We start from the raw sequence: 27,084 nt of genomic DNA, 5'->3' as shown, positions 1-27,084 counted from the left end.
ATCTATCTACCTATAAAAGTTTCATGTTGATACCTCTTATACTTTTTAGAGTTATGTCCCGGACAAAGTTCAAAGTGTAAAAATAAACAAAGGGGGATAATTCAAAAATTAGGCAAGGCAGAGTTACGGTTCTTGTTCACTGCCACACCTACTCAATGAGATCTATCTAACTTCAAAGTTTCATGTTGATACCTCTTATACTTTTAGAGTTATGTCCCGGACAAAGTTCAAAGTGTAAAATAAACAAAGGGGGATAATTCACAAATTAGGCAAGGCAGAGTTACGGTTCTTGTGCACTGCACACCTACTCAATGAGATCTATCTACCTACAAAGTTTCATGTTGATACCTCTTATACTTTTAGAGTTATGTCCCGGACAAATTTCAAAGTGTAAAATAAACAAAGGGGGTAATTCAAAAATTAGGCAAGGCAGAGTTACGGTTCTTGTGCACTGCACACCTACTCAATGAGATCTATCTACCTACAAAGTTTCATGTTGATACCTCTTATACTTTTAGAGTTATGTCCCGGACAAAGTTCAAAGTGTAAAATAAACAAAGGGGGATAATTCAAAAATTAGGCAAGGCAGAGTTACGGTTCTTGTGCACTGCACACCTACTCAATGAGATCTATCTACCTACAAAGTTTCATGTTGATACCTCTTGTTATTTCAAAGTTATGTCCCGGACAAGAAAAGGGGACGGACGGACGGACGGACAGAAAGACGGACGGACAAGGCGGCGACTATATGCTCCCCCGAAATTTTTTCGGGGAGCATAAAAACATATTTTATTTCAATCTATATTGATACATGCCAAAGAGCTATGATCTTGTCACATGAATACTTCCTGACAATTACAAATGCCACAGTTTTCTGCTGTGGAGTACATGTTCATACCCACTCATGCCCTTAAAAATGTTGGTTTTTAAATGATAACTAGAAATGTATCCATACAACACGAGTGCCCCCACACTCCACTGTTTTCTCAATCTTAATAAAGAGCAAGAAATAAACAAATACTGAATAAATCCACAAGCAAACCCCAAGGTGCATAAGTACACATGCTGGCCAACATTCTTGTCAACTTTCAGGCCTACAGGTCAAATATTTTTTGAGCTATGCATGAACAAGTTGAAAATTGCAAATTTATACTAATTCAAAGGCAAGAACTCTAAAAAAACTGAAAAGAAATCTACATGCAAAATCCAAGGTGCATAGCTTCACAGTTATGTTGATCATTATTATTATTATTATCATTAAAATTGGTTGATTCTAACTTAATTAAGCACTCAAGGAGCAAATAACACAACATAATGAAATGGTTTCTACTAAGTCAATGGCAATAACTCTACAAATACTGGATAAATCCACAAGCAAAACACGAGTTGCAAAACTACTCATGCTGACCAACATTCCTGTAAAGTTTCATAACTCTAGGTTAAATACTTTTTGAGCTACGCATGACACAAATAGAAAATTGCAAATTTTCACTAAGTCAAGGGCAATAACTCTAAAAAAAACATATAAATTCACAAGCGAAAGCCCAGGTGCACAACAACACAAGCTTAGCAACATTCCTGTAAACTTACATGACCCCATGTCAAATAATTTTTTAGCTTTAGTGTGACACAAGTTGAAAATTGCAATATTTTACTAAATCAAGGACAATAACTAGATACAAATACTTAATAAATCCACACAAAAATAATCAGACGCACAACTTCACATGCTGATCAACATTCCTGTAAAGTTTCATGACCTTTAGTTAAATACTTTTGAGCTACGTGCGACACAAGTTGAAAATTGCAATTTTTTACTTAGTCAAGGGCAATAACTGAATAAATCTATAAGCGAAACCCAAGTTGCACAATTAGACAATGAAAAACCATTATAAAACCATAACAATGTAAAGCTGGAAACAATGTTTATTGTTTAAAATACAAGTCGGGAAGTCTTTATCATTCTGTTGTCAATGCTGTAATTAAATGATTTAAAACCCCTTTTATATAATTTTCTCAATACAGTTTATGTCAACTTAAAAGTTAAACATTTACACACTGATACTAGGGAAGATAACAACTTAACTTTTCAGCACAGTGTGAAAGAACAACTTTAAATTAAAAAATCAGGACTTATTTTTATATTCTGAACAAGTTAAAATACTGATTGAAAAACACAATGCTAAAATTTAATAGTTTCTCGCACACTAGACACTTTATTTACGAAATTAATTACTGATATTGTTCAGGTTTAAACTTGTAACTTTACAATGCAATCAGTGTTATAAAACAAGGAAGTAAAAAAGGAGCAAATTCCACGTATCCAATATCAACAGCAAAATATTTACATTAGTAACCTGTGAGACAATTTGAGGATTACAATTTCAAGGTACAATATTTTGATTAAATATGTTAATGTCTACAAAAAAAATAATCTCTCACAACTAGTGAGCATTTTTATTTTATAAAGTATTTTTTTAAAAAAAGAAGTTAAATTAAATATACATATATTTTGATACACAAAGTCATGGTATTGAAAAACTTCTGGACAGGGTTATTTTTGCCTGCCTTTTAATTATATTTATATTTGTAATCAGTCCTGCGCTCCACTTTTCTAATTGCTTTATTATATAATTCAATAAAATCAACAAAAAAGAAGGGGTGTAATTCTATAAATGCGATTAGCAGACAAACAAGAATTTCAAGTTTGAAGTGAATAAATTTTTTTGGTTATAATATAATTTTAGGATTATCTGCCCTAAAAATTAGGCACGCATAGTTACGGTTAGGGCCTACGGGTTGTAGAGATTTTGGTTGGAATCTGTTTTGGCATAAAAGGTTAATCTCACCTGACCTTTTAAATTTCAGACCTTTTAGATTTGGCATTCATGATGTGCCCAAGACCAATGCTGCTATAAAGAAACTAGGACAATTAATTAAGGCATTTCGCATATGTCGAATAAAACTGTAACAATTGTCTTCTTGGTGCGCGGGGTGAAAGGGGGGGGGGGCTATACTTGAACCGGAAATATAAATAAATGATTCATCATGTTTTCTTTAGTTTATTATATACAAGTTTTACTTCTGAAATATACAACAGGGTCTTATTCATAAGATTGCCATTTTTCCGATTTTCTTTATATTTTGATCCAGGGTAAACTGATTTAGTCCAGTGAAGATATCTGATATCCCAATGTGAAATGTCGAAACTATTTTGGAAATGTCTGCTGTAAATGTATTTGCATACAACCTTTACCTTTTAGATCACCTTCTCATACATTGCCGAATAATCATATTGATATAAAATACTTAAATCAACTAAGTTAATTGGTACATACACTATGACATAGCATTAGATAATAAACAATATAATATTCTACATGATTTTAATAACTAGCATGTACTGTACCAATTAAACCTTTTTTTAATTCTAAATTTTTTTTTAACAAAAACAGAATTAAATGAAGATAAACATAATATATTTATGCCCCACCTTCCACTGTTTTGTCAGTCTTTGGAAGGACTGTGAACATCAACCAGCAGAACAGAATGATAGATGGACAGATAAAGGCAAATGTAGATAACCCCTACATGTAGAGGCGGCATACAGAAAAGCTTTTAATAACAAGAAATGTCGAACCACACATATAAATAATTACCTACTTGATTGACCAATCAGTATGTGAAATATAAAACCTTGACCTTTGATGTAGTGACCACATTTTGACTAATCAATATTTGAAATACAAGAGCGATCAGTAATCACATGTGTCGCCTCATGATGGCCAATTTCATGTTGGGACAAATTTTGTGACAGACAGACGGACAGTGCACAACTAGACTTGGTACTGATCATTCCTGTAAAGTTTGGATAAAATTGCACCAGTAGTTTATGAGGAGTAGTCCGGACAAGCTTTTGTGTATCTGGCAACGACAAGAAAAAAACACCTTTTTGTCAAAGGCCATAACTCGGCCAAAAAATCATTCAACCGGAAAACCCGTGCAATATGCGCAAGGACTTGAGCTACAGATCAATCCTGTAAAGTTTCATTGAAATTGCATTAGTGGTATAAGAGAAGTAGTCCGGACAAACTTAAAAATTAAAAATTATTAAAGGGCCATAACTCTGACAAAAATCATTGAACCGGAAAATGCTGACAATATGCACAACTAGACTTGGTACTGATCATTCCTGTAAAGTTTGGATGAAATTGCACCAGTAGTTTATGAGCAGTAGTCCGGACAAGTTTTGTGACGGACGGACGGACAGACGGACGGACGGACAGACGACGGAGAAGTGATCCCTATATGTCGCCACTACTCCGTAGAGGCGACACAATAAAGACTTTGTGATAAAATGTTTTCAAAGTAATCAGTGGAAACCATTATTAATCTAAGGTCGCTGTGAACTTGACCTTTGAACAAGTGATCCCAAAATCTATAGGGGTCATCAACTACATATGACCAATCAATATGTGAAATATGAAGATTTTGTAATAGATAGTTCTCAAGATAATGAGTGGAAATCATTCTAGCATTTAAGGCCCTTGTGACATTGACCTTTGACCCCAAAATCAATAGGGGTCATCTACAAGTTATGACCAATCAGTATGTTAAATATGAAGACTTTGTCATAAATAGCTTTCAAGATAATGAGTGGAAACCATTCTGACATTAAAGGTCCCTGTGACTTTGACCCAAAATCAATAGTGGGGGGGGGGGGGGTCATCTACTAGTTACCAACTTACCAATCAGTATATGTAATATGAAGACTTTGTAAGATAACCAGCGGAAACCAAGTGGTCTACTTACAGACCAACCAACCAAATAGCAAAACAATATACCCCCTCTTCTTGGGGGCATAATTATATACCATAACATCAACTTTCGGCACAAATAAAACAACTCAAAAATATGAAATGAACTATATATATTTCCTTGAATATTTTCCCAACAAAAATCCATAAAAAAGTCCTGGAAGTAAGTATAAACTAGACTTTATCTTTGTGTCAAATCAGCAATGAATCTCGAGTTTTATGTTTTTGAAAACATGCAATACATAGTAATCTATAGATATTATCCAGAACTCGGCAAATGTGGGTTTTTCCCAGCTAATCCGTTGGTACAAACAAACTTTTACCATTATAGTTTCACGGTACACTAACCAACACAATAGATTAGTCAACCTGTTGAGCTTATTTTCAAAGCTGTAACTGTAAAAGTTTGTTTGTACCTACGGAATAGCTGGGAAAAACTCAAATATTCTTAATTCAGCAGTTAGTCTATTATAATACATTTTAGGTAAAACATGGCAGTCTCAGGAAAGAAAGCATCAAAACAATTTTCATCATCAACAACATCCATGGCATCGGATGAAGATCTTCAAATTTACTGTCAGCCTTGTGATGAGGAAGGAACTAGACTACCTGCCTATGGTTACTGTACTGACTGCAAGGAACACCTTTGCAAGACCTGCTTTACAGCACATAAAAAAAATAGGCTTTCCAAACATCATAAACTTCAGGACGCTACGAATATGCCTCAAGTTTTGCAGCAACCGTCACCATCCATTCACACAGGCCAGTCTGATGACTTAACTACACCCTGTCTTAAACATTCAAAAGAACTGATCAAGTTCTACTGTCATGATCATGTAGAATTACTCTGCAGTGTTTGTGTTACCCTTGAACATCAAGCTACTTCCTGCAAAGTTGATTACATACCAGACATTTCTGGTGATATAATAGACAGTAAAGAATACCAAGTAATCTTGAATGCAGTAAATACCACTTCTGACAAATTTCAACAGATATTAAAAGATGTCAAGAACATGACAAACAAATCAAATAGCTCGCTCAAAGAAGCATTAGTTGACATTAAAAAGTTTCGGCAAGAAATCAACCAAAGACTAGATGAACTTGAGAGACAAACTGAAGATGCAGCCAAAGTCATAGAACAAGAAAACAGCAAACATCTGAAAGCAGTAGAAACAACATGTGAAGAAGTTACCAAATCTCTGAAGATATCATCAGACAAAAATCAAACAGCTCAACACAACAAAACAAGCTTGAACAAACTCTTCATTGATTTAAAAACTTGCAGAGAACAAAACCAAAGTTATGAAAGGAAAAACTACTAACACTGTCATCATTTTAATATGAAAGAGTACAACTTTCAATAAATGATGTAATATCAAATATGTTTAAAACAGAGAAATTTCACTTGGTGCATTGGCACAGAAAAATTTTAAATTTAAAGAAAAGTCAACCTGTAACAAATAAAGTCTAGACAAACTTCACATGAGGGAGACATACATGTGAAGACATCAAAAGATGAATTAATATGCTTTATAACAGGAATGACTCTGCTGACTCCTGATCTTCTTGTCATCACCGATCTACAAGAACAATGCTGTAAAGATGGTGGGATACCGCAGCAGTCAATTGCTGTGTCTGATCAACTACAACTAGATGACGTACCGCGGGATATCACCACAGTAACCAGTACTGAACTTGCTGTCACACTTCCTGACAAACAAAAACAATACAATTCATATCAATCTCATCAAACAAACTCATAAAGAAGCACACTGTGAAGGTTGGATGGAGAGTGTTTTATGGTATTAAGCTATTATCAAGGTAAACTTTGTTTTGTGTCCATTTGTTAATCCTGCAAAATCTTCAAGATCCTTGATATGAATTGGGGCACAATACTGACAACAATTGATGGAAAAAATATTTTCAAATATCCATGGTATATCACATGTGACAGAAGTTCAATCTATGTATCTGACTGGGAGATGAACACAGTAACAAGATTAAACTGGCATGTGATGTGATAGGAAGTTATAGTGGTATGAGTGATCCTAGAGGAATGTCACTGTCAGATGATGGTACTATCTTTGTGTGTGACTTGGGGAGAAATGTTATAGAAGAGATATCAGGAGATTGTTCCACAGGAAATGTTGGTGTTGAAAACATCTGAAAGTACCATATGCTGTATGCTGGTGTGAGGAAACAAAGAAGCTGTATTTCAGTAGTCGGCAAAATGATGAGAAAAATGAAAACTTTCTTCACACCTATAAACTATCATAAACATGGGCAAAATGTTAAGATAGTTTGACTATATTCTACATACATACTACATTTCTATATATGCTTACATGGGCACTTAAATCCAATATAGCAATACTTTTCTATGAAGTGTTTTTTTAAAAAAGTATAAATACATGTAATCAGATTTAAGCTTATTAAATAAGGCAATGTTTAATTACTGTGATTCTCAAAAGTCCCCATAATTCAGTGCTTTTCATAAAAATTGGGTTTTTATGCCGATTTTCAAAAGGCCCTGGTTCCATTAACAAGAAAGCAGAAAAGACAATGTGTCTGTTAAGAAGTCATTGTAGTCATATACCACTGAAGATCAACTCAATAGTGAATCCACTTAACTAGCTTTTATCTGGATAACTAACTTGAAACAACCAATTTCTATGCAAGTGAGATACTACTAAGCCTACCTGATTTCTGGATCAGTTCTGTATTTTACTGGTTCCACACAAAGTTCTGGTTCCAGCAGTTTGCATAAATACAGGCATTTTAAACAATTTTGTCATTCTGCTGCTAATTTTTGGAAAAGAAACATCTGGCAGCCATCTTAAATTACTAGATCTTCATTTTTTGTTGACATAAGATTTAAACAGGGCTTGCTACTATTCAGATTTATTAATTTAATAGCACAGAATCATTAAGGTTATTTTTCATATTTTTCATTTTTTAACAACTTTTAACTGGTTTAAATCTTGTAATAAAGTAAAGTAAGTAAGTAAGTAAGTAAGTAAAGTAAATAAGTAAGTAAGTAAGTAAGTAAGTAAGTAAGTAAGTAAGTAAGTAAGTAAGTATAAGTAAGTAAGTAAGTATAAGTAAGTAAGTAAAGTAAGTAAGTAAGTATAAGTAAGTAAGTAAAGTAAGTAAGTAAAGTAAGTAAGTAAGTAAGTAAGTAAGTATAAGTAAGTAATATAAGTAAGTAAGTAAGTATAAGAAAGTAAGTTTAAGTTAAGTATAAGTAAGTAAGTAAGTATAAGTAAGTAAGTATAAGTAAGTTAAGTATAAGTAAGTAGTTTAAGTAAGTAAGTAAGTAAGTAAGTAAGTATAAGTAAGTAAGTAAGTAAGTAACGACTTTATTTAATGAGCAACACAGTTGGGCAAGCCCAGTCTTCCCTGTGGGCCTCAACAATATACAAAAAACAATTTACAAAATATAATACATCAATAAAAGATTAAACAATAACACAAGTAGATTTCATTTATTATACATCAACACTGACATAATTTGGTTAAAAATATTAATAGTTTATATTACAGTACCTATTGTCAACTTGTTTTAGTTTTAAGAAATTATTAGTTTAGTGTAAATAAAAAACTTAGTTCATTAAAAATTTGGTTGATTTAAATTTATTCCAACATATTTTTATTATTTCCCTTTGCCTTCAAAGGGTGGTGTCATCCTGACGATTAGATTTTTTCCACATTAAGGAGTACTCCTGAGCAAACTAAGAACATAATAAAAATAAATATAAGGTAAAAGGTAACTAAATTCTATTTATAGAAAACAAAGGCTTGATAATTTTCAACACCACAACAATGGTGCCAAGTGGGATCAATGCCTGCTTCTAGAGATACCATCCTATCAATAAGGAAGTAAATCATAAAACAAAACGATAGAAACAGTGATACAGTGTTTGAGACAAACTTTTGATTAACTGTAAAGAATAGTGTTTCGAATATCGAAAGCTTTAAATATATACATTGATAGGTTTTTCTAATTTCTATTTCATTTTCTGAATTCATCAATGTAACAAATTTATGTATATTTGGTCTTTTTCAAAAGTGTTTTTTTATATAATATATTTCGTAATACATTATATAAAGAGAACATTCTAAAATAAAGTGAAATTCATCTTCCAAAAATAAAACAATTTTACATTTCGTATCATCAAAAAGGTATAGCACTAGGTTTATTCCACCTGCCAGTTTCAATCTCGAGTCTATGTGAAGAAACTCTAAAGCCGGGACAGAGCATTTCTAAATGTTTCAATATTAATACAGTTTAAATACTTTTGAAATTTAAAATTTGCAAAAATTTACATATGTACGAGCTTGAGTTGAGTTATTTATTTCTGAAAACCAATTTTTGGATAAAAACATCATTTACTCTTTGTTTTACTTAACTAATTAATACAACTATATTGCCTACGCCTTGAGATAACCATACATCATTAAAACCAAGCAACTGTAATAAATCTCTAACAATTCTAACCCATGTTTTTGTTTGGTCTTACCTGTAACTCTCTGTACAATAAATCATAAACTATTTTAACATATTTTATATTTTTAAGCTGTATAATTTTAAGCCAGTATTTTATTACACTTACAATTCTTCTGCATTTCAAAATTTGTTCTACCTAGTTCTCCATAAATAAATAGTTTTGAGTTTGTAGTCTGAGGCCTAACGTTTTTTACAAACATTTAAATGCACTTTTTCTAATTTACAAACAATCATATAACCGCTTACCTCTGAAGCATAGTTTCAACATTGGTGAGATCAATTTATCAGAAAGGTCTAGTTTATGTTTCACAGTTATATATGGGAATTTAATCAAAATCTAATTGTAATTTATATAATGCCTTCAAAGCCTGACCAGATAGTGTTTTCAAAAGAAGTATTAAAAGATCCACCAGTTGTAAAGACTACTCCTAAATAAGTAAAACCTTTCGGCAATTTCTAAATTTTCTCCTTTATATACGAATGAAATGTTATGTCTTAGTCTGCCTTTTCTGAAAATCATTACTTTAGTTTCCTTAATATTAACAGTAAATCTCCACTTATCACAATAATTCTCCAATAACAATAAAGCTTTATGAAGGCCTTCTTCTGTTTTAGAAAGAATAACGATATCATCTGCATATAAAAGTAAAAACAATTTTAACAAACCTAAATTAACTTCTTCAAATTCATTCATAATAAAATATTCTTCTATGTCATTAAGATACATGGCGAACAAAAAGGTGATAAAACTCTCCTTGTGGGGCGCCTTGCACACATGAAAATTCTTCACTCAAAACATTTTGATATTTTTATTCTGGACCTTACACTTTCATACATTGATTTAATAACGTCTAACATTTTACCTCTTACACCATATTTAATTAATTTAAACCATATAATATCTCTAACTTAATAGTCAAAACCCATAGTAAAATCAACAGACGCAGCATATATAGTTTCTTATTGTTATTCAACAGATACGTAATAAGGCCATGCAAAACAAAAGTGTTATCTATGGTTCCCATTTTGTTGTCTAAAACCGGACTGAGCTTCAATGTAAACGTGATATTTTTCTGCCCAAGTATTTAATCTATCATTTAAAATTTTTGTAAATAAATTACCAAAGGAACTTTATAAAGTTATTCCTCTATAGTTATATATATTTGGTCATTTAATGCACAAATCTGTGAAAAAATTCAGTAATTTAACCTTCAAGGTCAAGGTCATTAGAGAGCCAAAGTCAATTTGATAAACATGAAGGTCTTGTCCTTAAGAATGTTCTGTTAAAAATATGAAGTTGATCCATTAAATAATAGCAAAGTTACAGCCAGTTACAGCCAAAAAAAATGAAAAATTTCAATAATTTGACCTTAAAAGTCAAAGTCATTTATGAGTAAAGGTCAAGGTCTGTCTGGTTATTTTTAAGGGTTATCCTTGAAGATTATTAAGTTCAAGTTTGAAAGACAATCCATTCAAAACTAACAAAGTTACAGCCAATAATAGCCAAAAAATGAAAATTTCAATAATTTGACTTTCAAAGTCAAGTTCATTTATGAGTGAAGGTCAAGGTCTGTCTAGTTATTTTGGGGCTATCCTTGAAAATTATTATGTTCAAGTTTGAAGACAATCCCTTAAAAAATAACAAAGTTACAGCCAATAATAGCTAAACAAATTACAATTTTCAATAATTTGAACTTCAAAGTCAAAGTCATTTATGAGTAAAGGTCAAGGTCTGTCTGGGTATTTTTAAGGGATATCCTTGAAGATTATTATGTTCAAGTTTAAAGACAATTCATTAAAAAAATAACAAAGTTACAGCCAATAATAGAAAGAACAAGCAAAATTTGGACTTCGACCTTGAAGGTCAAGGTTAGTGTGGTCTTCTGAAAGGTCTTGTCCCAGGGGTTGTTGTGGCCAAGTATGAAGACAATACAAATACACCAAGAAATGGAAAAGTTATGATCCAGGTACAAGTTTGCGGACGGCAACGGCAACACCGCCAGGACTTTAACCATACCTTTACTTTTTTTTTAAAAAAAAGTCGAGCTAAAAATGTATAGCAGAATACAACTGCTGTTAATTTTTGGGAAAAGTTGGGAAAATGTATAGCAGAATACAACTGCTGTTAATTTTTGGGAAAAGTAGAGGAATTATTTTGTTACGTAAATAAAATATGTAAGTTAACTGTACTTGATCAATCCACTGTCTTGTAACAACTCTCTGCTTAAATTGAGTGGAATGTCTTCACTGTCAACAACTCCTGTAGGTATAAAGAAATTTACAAAATATTAATAATAAATCAAAACAAATCTTCATTTGATGTCAAAAGTCTGAATATGTTATTTTCTTTGACTAAATCATTTAGTTTTATGTTTTACTGTATTCACATACACAAAATATACAATTCCACAATTATACAAACATGTTCATCAAGTGTATATACAAAAGCATAAAGAAATTATGTTGAACAAATTTAAAAATCATTAAAATATTTTATCTTACTTTTGACATATTTGATGTCAATAGATTGGACATGTTTTTCTTTATCTTTTTTTTATTCATTTTTTTATTCATTATGTTTTACATTGCATCAATACAGTATAGGTTATATGGCATCTTTCCAGCTTTACAGGTAGAGGAAGACCTTAGATGACCTTCCATGCACTATTTCAGGAACCTGAGTGAAACCATAGATTTTTCATAAGCTAGCTCTAAGCTTCCTCACATGAAAGAAAATAAAGTAACTGTTCGGATTCAAACCCAAAGCTGTGTTCAACAAGCGGTTCTAAGTCAACCAATTAACCACTCAGTCATGAACGTCCCTACATCTTTTTTTAAACAATTACCAAATCATACTAGCAATCATGTCCTCTGTTACCTTTCTGCTACATTTACTGTATTCCTAGAAATGTTCGCGGATACAATGTTTTGCGTTTTTCACGTCGGCATTTTCGCGGAGACAAACTTTCGCGGATATGTAGTAACCGCGAATTCCGCAAATGTTAAGTCGCTACGGTCTAAATTACAGCTTTTAGAGGCTACGTTTTTGATGCATGACCTTGCCTGTTGGGTGCTTTTAATTATTTTATTTTTTTTGACAAGTCGCGCCTAAAGCGCAACGTTACTCGATTCATTTTCATGTATTGACTAGTTGAACAAGGACGGTTGTTCCGTGAACACTTTCATATGTCCTTACCTTTTTTCATTATGTTATTAAGTAAGATTTAGTCAGACCCGTTAGCTTTTATTCTCATTTGAATCTTTACTGGCTTTATCTTCAAAATGTCGATACTTTTTTTTACACATTATCGAACTGTACATCGCTTTCATTATAACAACATAACAGCTGTTTATCAATGTAGCACTTTATCGCTTTTGTACTTTTAACAAAGGATTACACCTACTCCAAGCAAAACAAATCCAAGTCATTCAATGTTCGCAAACTGTAAATGCGTTTGTCAACGCTGTGACTAGCAAATAACGTCAATAAGCATGATAATTACTAATAATTGATATTTTGTTTTTCAGCGTGCAAACTAGTACCAATAACATACATAAATTATTCTTTACACATTTCAATAGCACCTGTGTTTATATGTTGTTTTTTTTTGTGTAAGAAAATTATAATAAATAGTCTGCACTTTTTATGTTATATTTGGCTGAAGCTAGAAATGTTCGCGGATTTGTTATAAGTGACATATTCGCGGCTATAAAGATTCGCGGAATCATGCCTACCGCGAAAACCACTATCTTAAAATGCGCGAAATCTTTTCTAGGAATACAGTATATAATTATGAACATACACTACTACATCACTGAATATGTATATATTACATAAAAATCAGGTTATAGAGAACTAATGCCTTTTTCATAACTGATGTGACATTTCTGTTCTGTTCCTATGTGATAAATTAATTTAATTCATTTAGTAATGCAGCACTCATGTTTTTTTTATATAAATTTCAGCATTACTTATGACATCATATCTCATACATCTGAACTCTCCCTATTTAAGTGGGAGACTCTCTCAGGGATGCCAACAGACAATTTGAAAAAAAAAAGAGGGAAAATTAAACGCCAAGGGGTCATGGGGGCCGGCCCCCATGCTGGTCCAGGGCAGAGCCCTGGTGGGGGACCAGGGGGCAAAGCCCCATGTAAGCTCCTGGGTTTTCATTCTTTTCTGATGGTCTAAAATGCACTTCCTTTTAGTGCTTTATCAAATATTTTCATTAAATGATATTGTATTACTTTGACTGGCAGTAACAAAATTAAGGCAGACTTTAATTTCAGTATCTATAACTGTACAGTGTAACTTCCAAATTCTGGAACTTCTGAAATCCAGAAACTTCTAAAAACCAAACAATTTTTTCGGTCCCGATTTTTTCCCTTCTATTTTCTATTAATATAATACTTCTGAATTCCGGAACTTCTAAATTCTGAATTAGAGTCAAATCAATGCAATTTTACCTCCAAAAACTGGAAATATTCAAAGGTGTGAAATACATTGTAAATCGAGAATGTTTACCCTGCAAGGGATTTAATCTCCCTATATCGATTGTTTACTAATTAGCGGTGATCGTGTAATTTGACACGCGTTAAAATCACAAACTGTGAAATGGTATGTTTGAAGTGATGATAATTTACAGCGGTCAGTTAATTTGAAGTGTTGATTAGCGGATTAAATGACAATTAATTGGGACAATGTATGCATCAAACGTCTTTTAGGGATTTTATTGCATTTGATGTAATAATCAAATAACTAGCATCGGACGATATGTAAGTTTATGCAATTAACAACATTTCTACAAACTGATAGAAATTCAAAAGCATTTGCAGGTAAGATAAAAATGTATTCTTTTCATTCACATCGTTATCTTGATAAAAACACTATTCTATATGATATTACAGTAATGGCCACATCTTCCTTGACATTTAGTGATATAAAATGACTTAGTCTTGTCCACATTATCATAAACCTCTGAATTCCGGCACAACCTCTGAAATCCGAACTTTTTGACAAGTCTCATGGGTGTTCGGTTTTCGGAAGTTACACTGTAATAATATTACGATTTGACGTGATCCTCGATTGCAACGAACCCTCGACTACCATAATTAATTTGCTTTGAACATAGTCGACACGAAGCTTGTCCAGGAATATTTGTCACCAATGCAGATGTTTGTCTCGGTTGATCCGATATTCACATTTACTATGTTCTTTACCATTTCAAATTAAACTTATTTTGACACAGTCTTTGATCTTAGAAGCGTTGTTGGAGTAAATTGCTGCCATTATTCATGTAAAAAATATCTTTCTTGCTAATCGGCCGACAATTTGTTTTGCTTTCTTCAACTACAGAAAGACGCTACGATTGGTCGGTATATATAATGCTATCGTTCATTGGCTTACTATAATAGCGACAATAACTGAGCATACCCGAAAAGCGGTATGGTCTAAATATTTACAGTACGGTCTAAACATTTACAATCGGCGGACAATAGACGGTAGCAAACTTGGCGAAAGAGACCCACACCCCTGCAAATTTAATTTTTCTCCTCGGATTTACATCGTTCTCAAAAGTGGTTCGAGGACCCTGTAATCCGCGGATCTGCGGAAAATTGGCATCCCTGTCTCTCTTTCTCCTTTCAAATTTCTAAATATTTTTCTTAGAATAAGGGGCCTTTAAAGAAAAAAGAAATCTCCCTCTTTTTCATTTCAAAATCTTTGTCTATTGTCCATTACAAAATCTCCCACTTTTTAAAAGTAAATTCTCCCTCTTGAACATTGAAAAAAGTTCGCATGTATGCATATTGTGGTGCAAGTTCTATAGTGTACATATGAAAAAGATATACCTTTCATAAATCTGAGCCATTTTGGAAGAATTGTGTTGGACTTGGACATGATCATAACTTTCCTACTGTACAGCTGTAGACTAACTTCTGTCTCACGACTCATGTCAAACAATGCTGAAAATATACATCTTACATTCACGACTTATGTCAAACAATGCTGAAAATATACATCTTACATTCACGACTTATGTCAAACAATGCTGAAATTATACATCTTACACTCATGATTCATGTCAAACAATGCTGAAATTATACATCTTACACTCATGATTCATGTCAAACAATGCTGAAATTATACATCTTACACTCACGACCCATGTCAAACAACGCTGAAATTATATATCTTACACTCACGACTCATGTCAAACAATGCTGAAATTTATATATCTTACACTCACGACTCATGTCAAAACAATGCTGAAATTATACATCTTACACTCACGACCCATGTCAAACAACGCTGAAATTATATATCTTACACTCACGACTCATGTCAAACAATGCTGAAATTATACATCTTACACTCACGACCCATGTCAAACAACGCTGAAATTATACATCTTACACTCACGACTCATGTCAAACAATGTTCAAATTCTATTTCTTACACTCACGACTCATGTCAAACAACGCTGAAATTATATATCTTACACTCACGACACATGTCAAACAATGCTGAAATTATACATCTTACACTCATGACTTATGTCAAACAACCCTGAAATTATACATCTTACACTCACGACTCATGTCAAACAATGTTCAAATTCTATATCTTACACTCACGACTCATGTCAAACAATGTTGAAATTATACACCTTACACTCACGACTCATGTCAAACAATGTTCTTATTCTATATCTTACACTCACGACTCATGTCAAACAACACTGAAATTATACATCTTACACTCATGACTCATGTCAAACAATGCTGAAATTATACATCTTACACTCACGACTCATGTCAAACAATGCTGAAATGCTATATCTTTCACTCACGACTCATGTCAAACAATGCTGAAATTATACATCTTACAATTAAGAATCCGAACAATGTCAGGAAACTGTTGCAATGCCAGGTTTACTGCCAATATTACATATAAATATTTGAAAAAAAAAAAAACACAAAAAAAAACAAATGCTGAAAATTCTCAAATCACCAAACACAAAACTCCTTTTGGTGACAATAGTTATGTGAAAATTATGAGATGAGAGTTGTGTAGTGCAGCCATTATTCATAATTTTAATTATGACTTTTTCCTACAGAAATCCTGGTTAACTGGTTAATGCTGCTGTTTAAATTTTGAATCAAATTGGAGACACGCAAGTTGTAACTTGATGTATATTTTAGAATTTGGTGCCAGTGCTAACCTGTTTCTTTTGTTGTTGTTTTCTATTTTAGAATTTGACAATCAAAATGTATGCCTCTTGATAAAGAGGGACAATTTGATGTTTTGAACAACAATTTACATGTATTTGCTAAAATACTACCATGGTATGTGGCATGTATGGTAGAGGTAATGAAAGTAGGCAGGGCTGATCAGTCAATTAAATTAGCCAACGACTTACATGCATGCTTCACTATTCTCAGTGCTTGAAATAGTGAAACAAGAGCCTGGATAATGTAGGATTTTCAAAGTTAAAAAATGGGCCATAATTCTGTCAAACCACATGTAAGATGTATGGGCCTTGAACACTTACCTTCTTCTATTAAGCTCTCAAATAAGTTTGTGAAGTTTCAACCCATTTCTTTCAGTACTTTTGGAGATACCAACTTGCATGAAAAAACTTAGCCAAAGTGTGACACTGACACACAATTGAATGAGTACAAAAAGCTCTCACTTTTCTTCCAATAATTGAGCTTATATGGAATTAGCAGAGTAGCATTAATACTTTAAATATTATGCTGTTTTTAATCAAGATATAAGGAACAAATACAGAACCCAGGACTCAAACTTTAAGATCAAAATTAACTCTTATTTTACAAACATACATGTACTTTAAAATTAAGATTAAACAGTATTGAAAAATCAAATAAAAATTAAAACTTTTTCCATCAAAGTGTAAGAATTTCATGGTTGTGAAAGTTATAAGAGACAAAATGTATTATACAGTATTTTCAAAACCTTTATAACCAAGCCACCTTTACAAATGTTGACATCCCTTAAACTTAAAATAGACTGTCACAATTCAAAGCAGGACAAATCCATAACACAATTTTTAACTTATCACATTATACTCACATGGTTTGTATTTAGGTACGTAGAAAATGGCTCTTATATTGAGCGGGGCATCAGTTTTGTAATGTAGACTGTATCTAGGTATGTCATATGTGTTGGCAATCAGTCTGTAGAACTCTTCATGCATTTCTTCAGTTACGTCCCTTGGTTCCAGCGTCCATAGAGCCTATACAGATTGGAAAGAGATCATCATTTACTTATATTATTTTTTTGTTTGTTTAGTGTTATATGACAGATATGATAAAGATCATATAGCAACTTTCCTGCTGTACTTTTTTTACTTTTTTTTCTTTTTTTTTGGTTTTGTTTTTTTCAGTTATATTGCTTTTGTTTTTTGTTGGGTCTTTCATTGCACTAATACAGTAAAGGTCATATGACAACTTTCCAAGTAGAAGACCTCTTCAGGTACCCCAGTGTCAGGCTCAAGCAGGTATCTTAGTAGAACTACTGAGGTTTTATCAGCTAGCATAAAAGAATCCAAGGTCCCTAACGGGATTCTAACTCGCTTACCGAAAAGGACATTTTTTTTTCACCAAGAATAGTGCTAATGCACTTTTTTGTTCATTATTATCTGCAGAAGCCCTCAGATTATTCAATCTGTTACCCTGTTGCTTGGGCTTTAAATGGGTCCTTTTACTTTGTGCATTATTATTTGCAGAAGCCCTCAGATTATTCAATATGTTACCCTGTTGCTTGGGCTTTAAATGGGTCCTCTTACTTTGTGCATTATTATCTGCAGAAGCCCTCAGATTATTCAATCTTTCACCCTGCTGCTTGGGCTTTAAATGCATCCTCTTACTTTGTGCATTATTATCTGCAGAAGCCCTCAGATTATTCAATCTTTCACCCTGCTGCTTGGGCTTTAAATGCATCCTCTTACTTTGTGCATTATTATCTGCAGAAGCTCTCAGATTATTCAATCTGTAACCCTGTTGCTTGGGCTTTAAATGGGTCCTCTTACTTTGTGCACTATTATCTGCAGAAGCCCTCAGATTATTCAATCTGTTACCCTGTTGCTTGGGCTTTAAATGGGTCCTCTTACTTTGTGCATTATTATCTGCAGAAGCCCTCAGATTATTCAATCTGTTACCCTGTTGCTTGGGCTTTAAATGGGTCCTCTTACTTTGTGCATTATTATCTGCAGAAGCCCTCAGATTATTCAATCTGTTACCCTGTTGCTTGGGCTTTAAATGGGTCCTCTTACTTTGTGCATTATTATCTGCAGAAGCCCTCAGATTATTCAATCTGTTACCCTGTTGCTTGGGCTTTAAATGGGTCTCCTTGCTTCTACTGATGTTGATGTTACCCTCTATTATTTTTAATAAAACGTTCCCTAAATTGACAAAAAGATTCAAATTACCTGTACAACATTAACTTTCTTGCCATTAAGGTAGATATCAACTCCAACAAAGTTACTGTATTTTGTTATTACATCTATAAAACAGAAGAAAAGTGCTTCATTAGTACATATAAGAAACAAGAGCTGTGAAAGGGACAGTGTGCTTGACTGAACTATAAGTATTTTACCTTTGTCACCAGTATATAGCCAGGTTAGACTTCACATGCATATAGTCAAACCTGTGTTAAAGACCACCTTTAAATAGTGATCACCCTGTAAATTAAGGCCACTTAACAACAATCCTTCATTTATCAAATACAGTCTAACTTGCCCATGCGACCACGTGTATTAAGCGACTTTTGTCTTAAACGACCACTTTAAATTCCCCCGATCATTTTCTCTCTATATCTTTAATGTATTAAGCGACTTTTGCTCAACGCGACCAGCGACCGCTAATTAGACACCTAATTGAGATAAAGCTTTTCATTAAACGACCACTTTTACCTGTCAAGTAATTGTGTTTTTAGAGAACGTAAAACAAAATGACATCCAAATAAAGTCCACTTGTCTATAAAAGCCATCTTTGGTCTCTCCTTTGCATGACCTTTGTTCACAGGTTTGACTATAGTCTGACCAGGCTCTATACTGATGGTGGATCAATTTTTGTATCTTGATATTAAAATTGATAAAAGTATTTAAGATTAAGGGGGGAAATTCTTGTTCTCAAAACCTTAAACTAAAATTAGTTAATAATTATGTTAAAGTTTTGAAAATGTTTAAATCAGTATGTGACTTGTAGGCCCCATGTGGCCGGGTGTTGTAAATAACAATTATATTCTCACTATGTTATGTACATAACACAATGTCACTAAAATAAATTTTATTTCTCCTATTTTAGGATATCAGTTATGAAATGAAATAACTCTCACACAAATATACCATTCCTTTCTACTTAGCTATGTGACACCGCAAATAGGACAGTTGCTGTAATTTCATGTGTTACAAGAAAATGTCGAGATCATCAAAAGACATCCAGTATTCTGATTTTCACTCAGATATTTTATATGATTATTGCTTCAATCATGTGTTTTGTTCTGTCCTGTGATTATCATAATTTGTCTCTTTTGTCATGTGATCACCATTATGTGTTTAAATGTGTTTGTTCTATCATGTGATTATCACACAGATGTGTTTACATCTTGACACAGTCTTTGTTCTGTTGTGTAATCATCACAATGTGTTTAAACCAAGTGTTTGTTCTGCTTTGTGATCTGAATTACGTGTCAAACTTACATGGTTGTACTGGAGTGTGATCAGCACAGTTTGTTTAAATTATGTGTTATTTGAATTATCAGTGACACAATCATCTGTACAAGTCAGTATGGTTCAATACTTTACATGTTACAAGATTACATCATCATGTAGCACCCAAACATATAACTATATGACAAATTCACCTTTGATGTAGCTCTCCACACAGAACTCATGACTTTCTGGCTTGAGATGAATTACAATCTTGGTTCCCCTCTGTACACCCTCTGCTTCTGCTAGTTCAAAGGTACCAGTACTGAAAACAGGGAAACAGTCCCATTATGATTTATTTAGCCAAACATGATTTGAGCACCAGTGATATTAACCTTCAATCCAGTTACCCACCCCCCAAAACTCCACCCAAAGTTAGGGGACAACCCTAGGCTAACAGCCTAACAAATGTAAAACACATTAGTCAATAAAATATTATAGGGCTGCATGAACAAATGTGTAAACCTCTATTTTTAACACCTCTTAACACTGCGCTTCTTCTCATTGTGTTTTTACAGTGTGAAGTTTCCATGAAATATCATTGATAGTTTTAAAGTTATGCACCGGGAAAGCATTATTAAACATTTTTCTAGAATCATTAAGGGAGAGAAGAAAAGATCCAAAAGACATGGTATAAACTTCTTTTGTAGAAGCCTACTCACGACAGACAATTTCAACTCTATACATTAGGTTAGCATCTTAATTAAGACCATACGAATTAAACTTAGGTAAAAGTCTACAAAATTGTTTTGAAAATGATGTTTGAAATAGAAATTTTGGACAATAAACAAAAGATATGCATTATGCATTCAAAAAGCAAAATTTGACCAATTTGAGCTCAGGTGAGCTAAAAATAATATTACATTGTAATATAATATACAATTCATTAGTTTTATAAGTATTCCTCCAATTCGTTTTTGTAAAACCAAATAATGGAAAATACTCAAGGAGTTAAACTTACCCATCAGAGGACCATTTGTATGCTTGGGACCCTGGTATGCATGATTTACTGTAAACATCAACTTTATTTCCTACCATGAATGATGAGTAAAAACCTACACCAAACTGGCCAATAATATTCTTGCTAGCATCAGAACTGTCCTTCATTGAGTCCAAGAAAGCCTGGAAAAGAACAAAATTGAGTAAAGTCAAGAAAAGAACATGATTGAATAAAGTCAGGAAGAGAACATGATTGAGTAAAGTCTGGAAAAGAATGTAAATGAGTAAAGCCTGCAAAAGAACATGATTGAGTAAAGTTTGTAAAAGAAAATGATTGAGTAAAGCCTGTAAAAGAACAAGATTGAGTAAAATCAGGAAAAGAACATGATTGAGTAAAGTCAGGAAAAGAACACGATTGAGTAAAGTCAGGAAGAGAACATGATTGAGTATAGTCAAGAAGAAATTCATGATTGAGTAAAGTCAGGAAAAGAACATGATTGAGTAAAGCGAGGAAAAGACCATGATTGAATGAAGCCATGAAAAGAATATGATTGAGTAAAGCCAGGAAAAGAACATGATTGTTTTTCAAATTACTATGAAACAAAATTTCATCCATTTAAAATGTTTTGGTTTTATTGACTCCATTGGCTATTTAATATAACTTAAATATGTCATGTTTGTTGACAATTACCTCCCTTGATCAAATATACTGAAATTGCTGAACCATACCATCCCTAAATATAATTTACTCAAAATACCATGGTTTGAATAGTGGCACAATTATTACTGTAAACTTTTCAATAGAATATCTCTTACATGTTTACATATCTTCTTAGAGCTATTCTAATACACAGTTGTATTCTGCAATTATAAACATTATGGTGTTGCTAGGCAACTTACCTTAGATCCAGAATGAGCAATTGTTCCCAGATTTTTTACCATTTCTTCTCTTGTCATACCAATACCAGTATCCTGAAACATTAAAAGTTTAACATTCATTTATTTGTCCCCGTAACAAATGTTTTACAAGTGATCCCGTAACCATCAATTACACAATTTCTGACATTCATCAGCATTTCACAGTAACACATCTTTTAAAACTAATTCTCAAACTTAAATTACGAAACAGCAAATTTTAACCATAACAGCTGTTATTCAGTCCAAAGCATATTGAAAATATATCAATATGGAAATATATCAATATGGGATAACAAATATGGATGATAATAAATTTGTTCATCCATGTTTTACCTTTATACATGTTTTCATTAAATTACGATGTTCTCTTCATAAAACTTTATCTGTATTGTTAATAAATGCCCTTTTTTTTCTGTCTTAAAATGTGTAAATAAACACAGCAACACAAACCGTTATTATCTTTTAACTGATCAATTACACAATGTACCAAGATATACCAGAGCACCTGCTTCTGTTTATGCTTTTGGTTAATCCAAGTTTCATGTTAATTATTCTTAAAAGATTTGAATAAAGGGCTACATTTTAGTTTTCACAAGACAAGATGAGCAATCATAATATTTCCATTTATTCTCCAAAATAGACAAGCTCAAAATTTTGTGGTTTTGTCACAAAGAACATTTTCGTGGGTTATTCAATTTCTGGACCGTTTTATTTTATTCTTGCAAAAGGTAAAATGTAAAAAATGAAATGATGAAATTTCTTTGGATCTTAAATTTGTGGATTGACCTATCCCGAAAACCACGAGAATTTGTTCCTCACCAATAATAATGATGGTGCGATACCTATACTGATGGCACAGGCTAAATTAATCACTTTTGGTTTCCCATAGGTTAAGGGGTTAGTCAATGTTCTCATATTGCATTGACTATATGCTCTACCAACATTTAAAATATCTAATGTTTATAACTTTTAATCAATGATAAACCTGAATAGTGATTGTTTTCTTCGTCTCATCACCAGCAATATCGATTTCCAAGGGGAGGTCACTGTCCTCTATGTCACCATCAGCCATTTGTTTGTAACGAAGTTTTTCAAGAGCATCGCTTGAGTTGGATATCAACTCTCTAATAAACACCTGAAATTATCAATTTTAACACATGCTGCAATTTATTTTCAACTACACGTACAGGCAAAAAAGAGATCAAAAAGATTTTGACATTCATACATGTTTTTATCACACACCTATGCCGATTTTGCGACTCCATAAATATAGTATTGCACAGCCATGCATATATTTTGACGTGACGATTAGCGTTATACAAACATAGCGTAAAGACGCCCTAAATGTTAGCGCTATACTAACTAAAAAATGACTTTTTTTCACTTTAAACGGTCTTTAATTTAGGTATATGATAAATAGAATATTAAATTCGTGTAAGTTCATTACTGAATTTCTTGAACTCGTTGAATAAAAATAATATATAATGCTCGCCAGGGGCTTGCATAATATAATTTTATTCAACTCGTGCAATAAATTCAGTATTGAACTTACACTAATTCAATATCCTCTATTTAGTTTATGTTTAATTATTACAATGGTCATTTGGAGACTTGCCAACTTTACTTTCATTGTAGAAGTACCTAAAATTACCCTTTCTTGCATTATCAAAGGCACAAGCAGACACCAAAGTAGTATAAGTTAGCTGGAAAGCTTGCCCACATGGAATTTAGTTTATACAAATTTATTTTATTTTGATTGTGTTAGATGCTTAAAGCATATTGAAACACTCTCGAATTCATTCCTGGAACAAACTAGTAACAATGAATGTAAAAGTTTCTTGCTCAAGGAAACAATAGCTTGCCCCTGGCAGGGTTGGAATCCACGCAGTCAGCAATCCTTAGATTACTAGTTACTAGTCTGATGTGTTAACCACTCGGCCACATTGAATTAAAGCAAGTAGTTCATGTTTATCTAATAATGATACAGTGTTTAATCTATTTAAATATATGTACAGTCATGCAATAACCTTCCCACTGTTTCAAAATACTATACAACATATATAACTTTTCAATAAGACATTTTGTATCTACAAATAAAAGATCAAATGGCAACTTTCTCAATGCCTTTTCATGTAGATGAAATAGGCACCTAAATAAAACAACCAACATTTCAAAAGCTACCTCACACAATAAATTTTACAAACCTCTTTCTCACTGTACAGCGATCTCGCAACAATGTCCAACAGTTTCCTAGTCTCTGCCTGGAACTCAAGTTTGTCTGAGGGACCTAAATAAAGAATTATATATACAAAAATAGCATGCCTCAAAAATAAATCTATCAACAGACAGTGCTAACTTGAGGACTATGTAGCGGATATGAAAAGTTTAAAGTTACCCTCTCCTTTGCCTCTGGTCTTTACAATCAATAAATTATATATAAAGTGACATTGACTTACTGATCTGAAAATCAGGAATGGAGACTAATCTACACACTAAATCTGTGGACTATATTCAAAAGTGCTCCATACTTATTTTAAAAAATGAACTACCAACATTTATAGTCCTGGCAAGACTGCACCTTGGTCTAAACTGGTGGCAATAGGTTATTTGATTGACAGAAAGAGACTGGCAATGGATTCTCCAGTAGCTAGAATTTTTGCAGGGCTATATCTATTTTGGGCTTACAAAATTTCGAGAACAACAGTTTACAACACTGTTTCAGTATCCTATGAGGTAAAAAAAAAGAAAACTGGCAAGAACCTTTAGATCTTTCTGTATTTTTGATGATAGTATGAAAATCATCTTCCACTGATTCTGTGTTTGCTGTTTCTTCTACAGTCCATAGAGCGGAACTGTTGTGAAATCCTTTTGTTTGTTGCCAATGAGAGCCACACTGGTATATGGGAATCTTTTTCAGGTTATCTGAAAAATATATTGTAATTTGTAGTAAAGAAAAGAAAGCAGAAGTTAAATTTAAGTGAAGTGTCGTCCTCTTATATAAAAGTCAACATTACTTATCTTACATTTTAGTTTGTAAAAGAAAGATGCAACTGCATCAGAAAAAATCCTGCCTTGCCTGGGATTTGAACTTGTGACCACAAGTTTACAAAACAAAGTAACAATATACAAGCCAACTGAGCGATAAAGCTGTGTCAAATGGTTGCACTATAAATTAAGTTGTGAAAGTAATTGTGTGCACTCAAACTTAACACAAAACTGCTTCAAAAAGACAGGAAACTTATTTTCAAAAATCAATATTAAGTTGTTTCTTATATCATCAATTCTACACATTGATTCTTTTTACATCCGAATCAGAATTCAATATACTGATGACTAATACAAGAAAATTTTAAACAAAATGGTTTAATCAAATTTAAAAGACATGGGTCTGCAAATTTTAATTCAGTGATCATTTATTTTTTTAAATATTAATTTTTGTTAAAAAGTTGCTGGCAGTTGACAAGGGCAATGGAAGGTATGGGGGGAGCGACACAAAATACCCAAATATTGCCCAAATATACCACACAAATAAATTTAAAGTTAAATATGGCTAAACTAATTTCTGTATGACTATCTAATGGCGTAAAATATGTGATTTCACTCGTGACAAGTAAAATGCAGAAACATGGCACCGTTGCGTGAAGAGTTTGTGTTTTTGATTCATAAATTAATTTAGTTTAGACAAATTTTACTCAAAGTCTATATATGTGTAATATTTGGGTATTTCCTGCCGCCGGGTATGGCACAATCGCATCCAAAACATCATATCCGAAAACATGCAACTACATATCAATGACATAACATGATAGCACATATATTACCCCATAAATGTACCCATTCACTGCATACGAGACCATTTGATAATATATGGCATTCATACCATTACGATGGCGCAGCTGTCATGGTCATCTTACGATAAAACAGACCATAAACAGCTGATCAAGGTCATGTCCATTATCCGTTACAAAATTAGCCGATTTCCTCGTACACAACAACATTTGATAATTTCAGTTAACTTACCACGTGCAGCGTGAGTAAATACTGGTTGGGGACCACCAAAACCGGACAACCATCAAACCCGGACGGCCCGTTAAATGTTTAATTTAGTATTTTCTTTGTTCATTGGTTGTCAGTCACTTTTTTATCAACAATAAATGCATGTTTCTTCTCAAATTAAGTAAATAATTACATTTTAACCTCCATAAATGGTAATATTTTAATGTCTATTTCAAGAATGTTGACGTTGAAATTTGGGGGTCAATAAAGCAATACCTGACCTCATATACCAGCTATAATCATTTGCAGAGTAAACAATAGAATATCCAAAACTTCAGCATTTGTTGCTGAAATATTGGACATATTTTGTTAAAAATCAAAAATCAAAACACGCAAGCTTTTATCTGAATTAAATCACGTCATGTACATATCTGTCCGGACACATGGTACTGTAGTGTAGACAATTTAGGTAATTTTGATACCCTGCTTGTCAAGCCTCAGATATAAGTGTCAATACATTCAGAAATAAACAACCTAGTTTGTTAGTTAGGAGAAGAACCTAGCTGAACTGTGTTAAATTTTTTTATCTCTAGGTTAAAAATTATGAAATCTGTACGGAAAAATGTACAAAAAGTGTCCGGTTGATGGTCCCCGACCAGTATACTTTTTCTTCGAAACGCCCCGCCAGTCAACACATTCTGACAACTTGTGATACCAAAATACTGTTTAATTACAGTAGGTCGTCTCACAATACACGTTCTCATGGAGGCTGACATTTTGTCGGAATAGGTTGAATACGACTAAAGGCCGTGACTTTGTATAACACTGACGGTACAACCCGGCCCCAAGTCAACCCGGCCCCAAGTTAGCCCGGCCCCAAATTGGTCAACCCGGCCCCAAGTCAATGTTATTTCTGGTCAACCCGGCCCCATTTTTTATTATTTATTTTGCTTTAAAATGTTAACACTTTTCAAGAAATAAAATAAAATTTACAACAAAAACAACAACAAAAGTTTAACGATGATATTTTTTATTATTTATTTTATATAAAAACTTTCAATATTGACAAACAAGCAATTAACACATGCATAATTTACTGTTTTTACAATGTCCAATGCATACTTATATAAATACAATGTTCAATGTATAGTTCTACAATTACTGTTCGTCACAC

At 32.9% G+C, this 27,084-nt stretch overlaps 2 protein-coding genes across 3 annotated transcripts in view; one reads left to right on the top strand and one right to left on the bottom strand.

Annotated features, from left to right (window-relative positions):
- Nucleotides 1-26,686, bottom strand: part of LOC132751393 (heat shock protein 75 kDa, mitochondrial-like) — a 49,072-nt gene extending 22,386 nt beyond the window's left edge. Inside the window, exons 1-12 of the mRNA XM_060741560.1 lie at nt 26,575-26,686; nt 25,935-25,955; nt 24,675-24,836; nt 24,119-24,201; nt 22,900-23,049; nt 21,897-21,968; nt 21,019-21,179; nt 20,213-20,322; nt 18,777-18,850; nt 17,420-17,582; nt 15,175-15,288; nt 11,515-11,584 (exon numbers count right to left, since the gene is read on the bottom strand). Of these exons, the coding sequence (XP_060597543.1) occupies nt 11,515-11,584; nt 15,175-15,288; nt 17,420-17,582; nt 18,777-18,850; nt 20,213-20,322; nt 21,019-21,179; nt 21,897-21,968; nt 22,900-23,049; nt 24,119-24,201; nt 24,675-24,836; nt 25,935-25,955; nt 26,575-26,686 (1,292 nt within the window). The remainder of the gene's footprint in view (nt 1-11,514; nt 11,585-15,174; nt 15,289-17,419; nt 17,583-18,776; nt 18,851-20,212; nt 20,323-21,018; nt 21,180-21,896; nt 21,969-22,899; nt 23,050-24,118; nt 24,202-24,674; nt 24,837-25,934; nt 25,956-26,574) is intronic.
- Nucleotides 1-27,084, top strand: part of LOC132751390 (uncharacterized) — a 107,913-nt gene that overhangs the window by 49,098 nt on the left and 31,731 nt on the right. Inside the window, exon 1 of one of the 2 annotated variants that reach the window (XM_060741553.1) lies at nt 2,074-2,389. The exons of the other annotated variant lie outside the window; for it this stretch is intronic. The gene's annotated coding sequence lies outside the window, so the exon portion shown is untranslated. Of the gene's footprint in view, nt 1-2,073; nt 2,390-27,084 lie in introns of those variants that run through there. 2 annotated transcript variants of the gene reach the window in all.

Source organism: Ruditapes philippinarum, unplaced genomic scaffold (genome assembly GCF_026571515.1).
Source record: "Ruditapes philippinarum isolate M1 unplaced genomic scaffold, ASM2657151v2 ctg2191_1_1_1_1, whole genome shotgun sequence".
Classification (NCBI taxonomy): Eukaryota; Metazoa; Mollusca; class Bivalvia; order Venerida; family Veneridae; genus Ruditapes; species Ruditapes philippinarum.
This window is presented reverse-complemented; position numbering and strand designations above follow the sequence as displayed.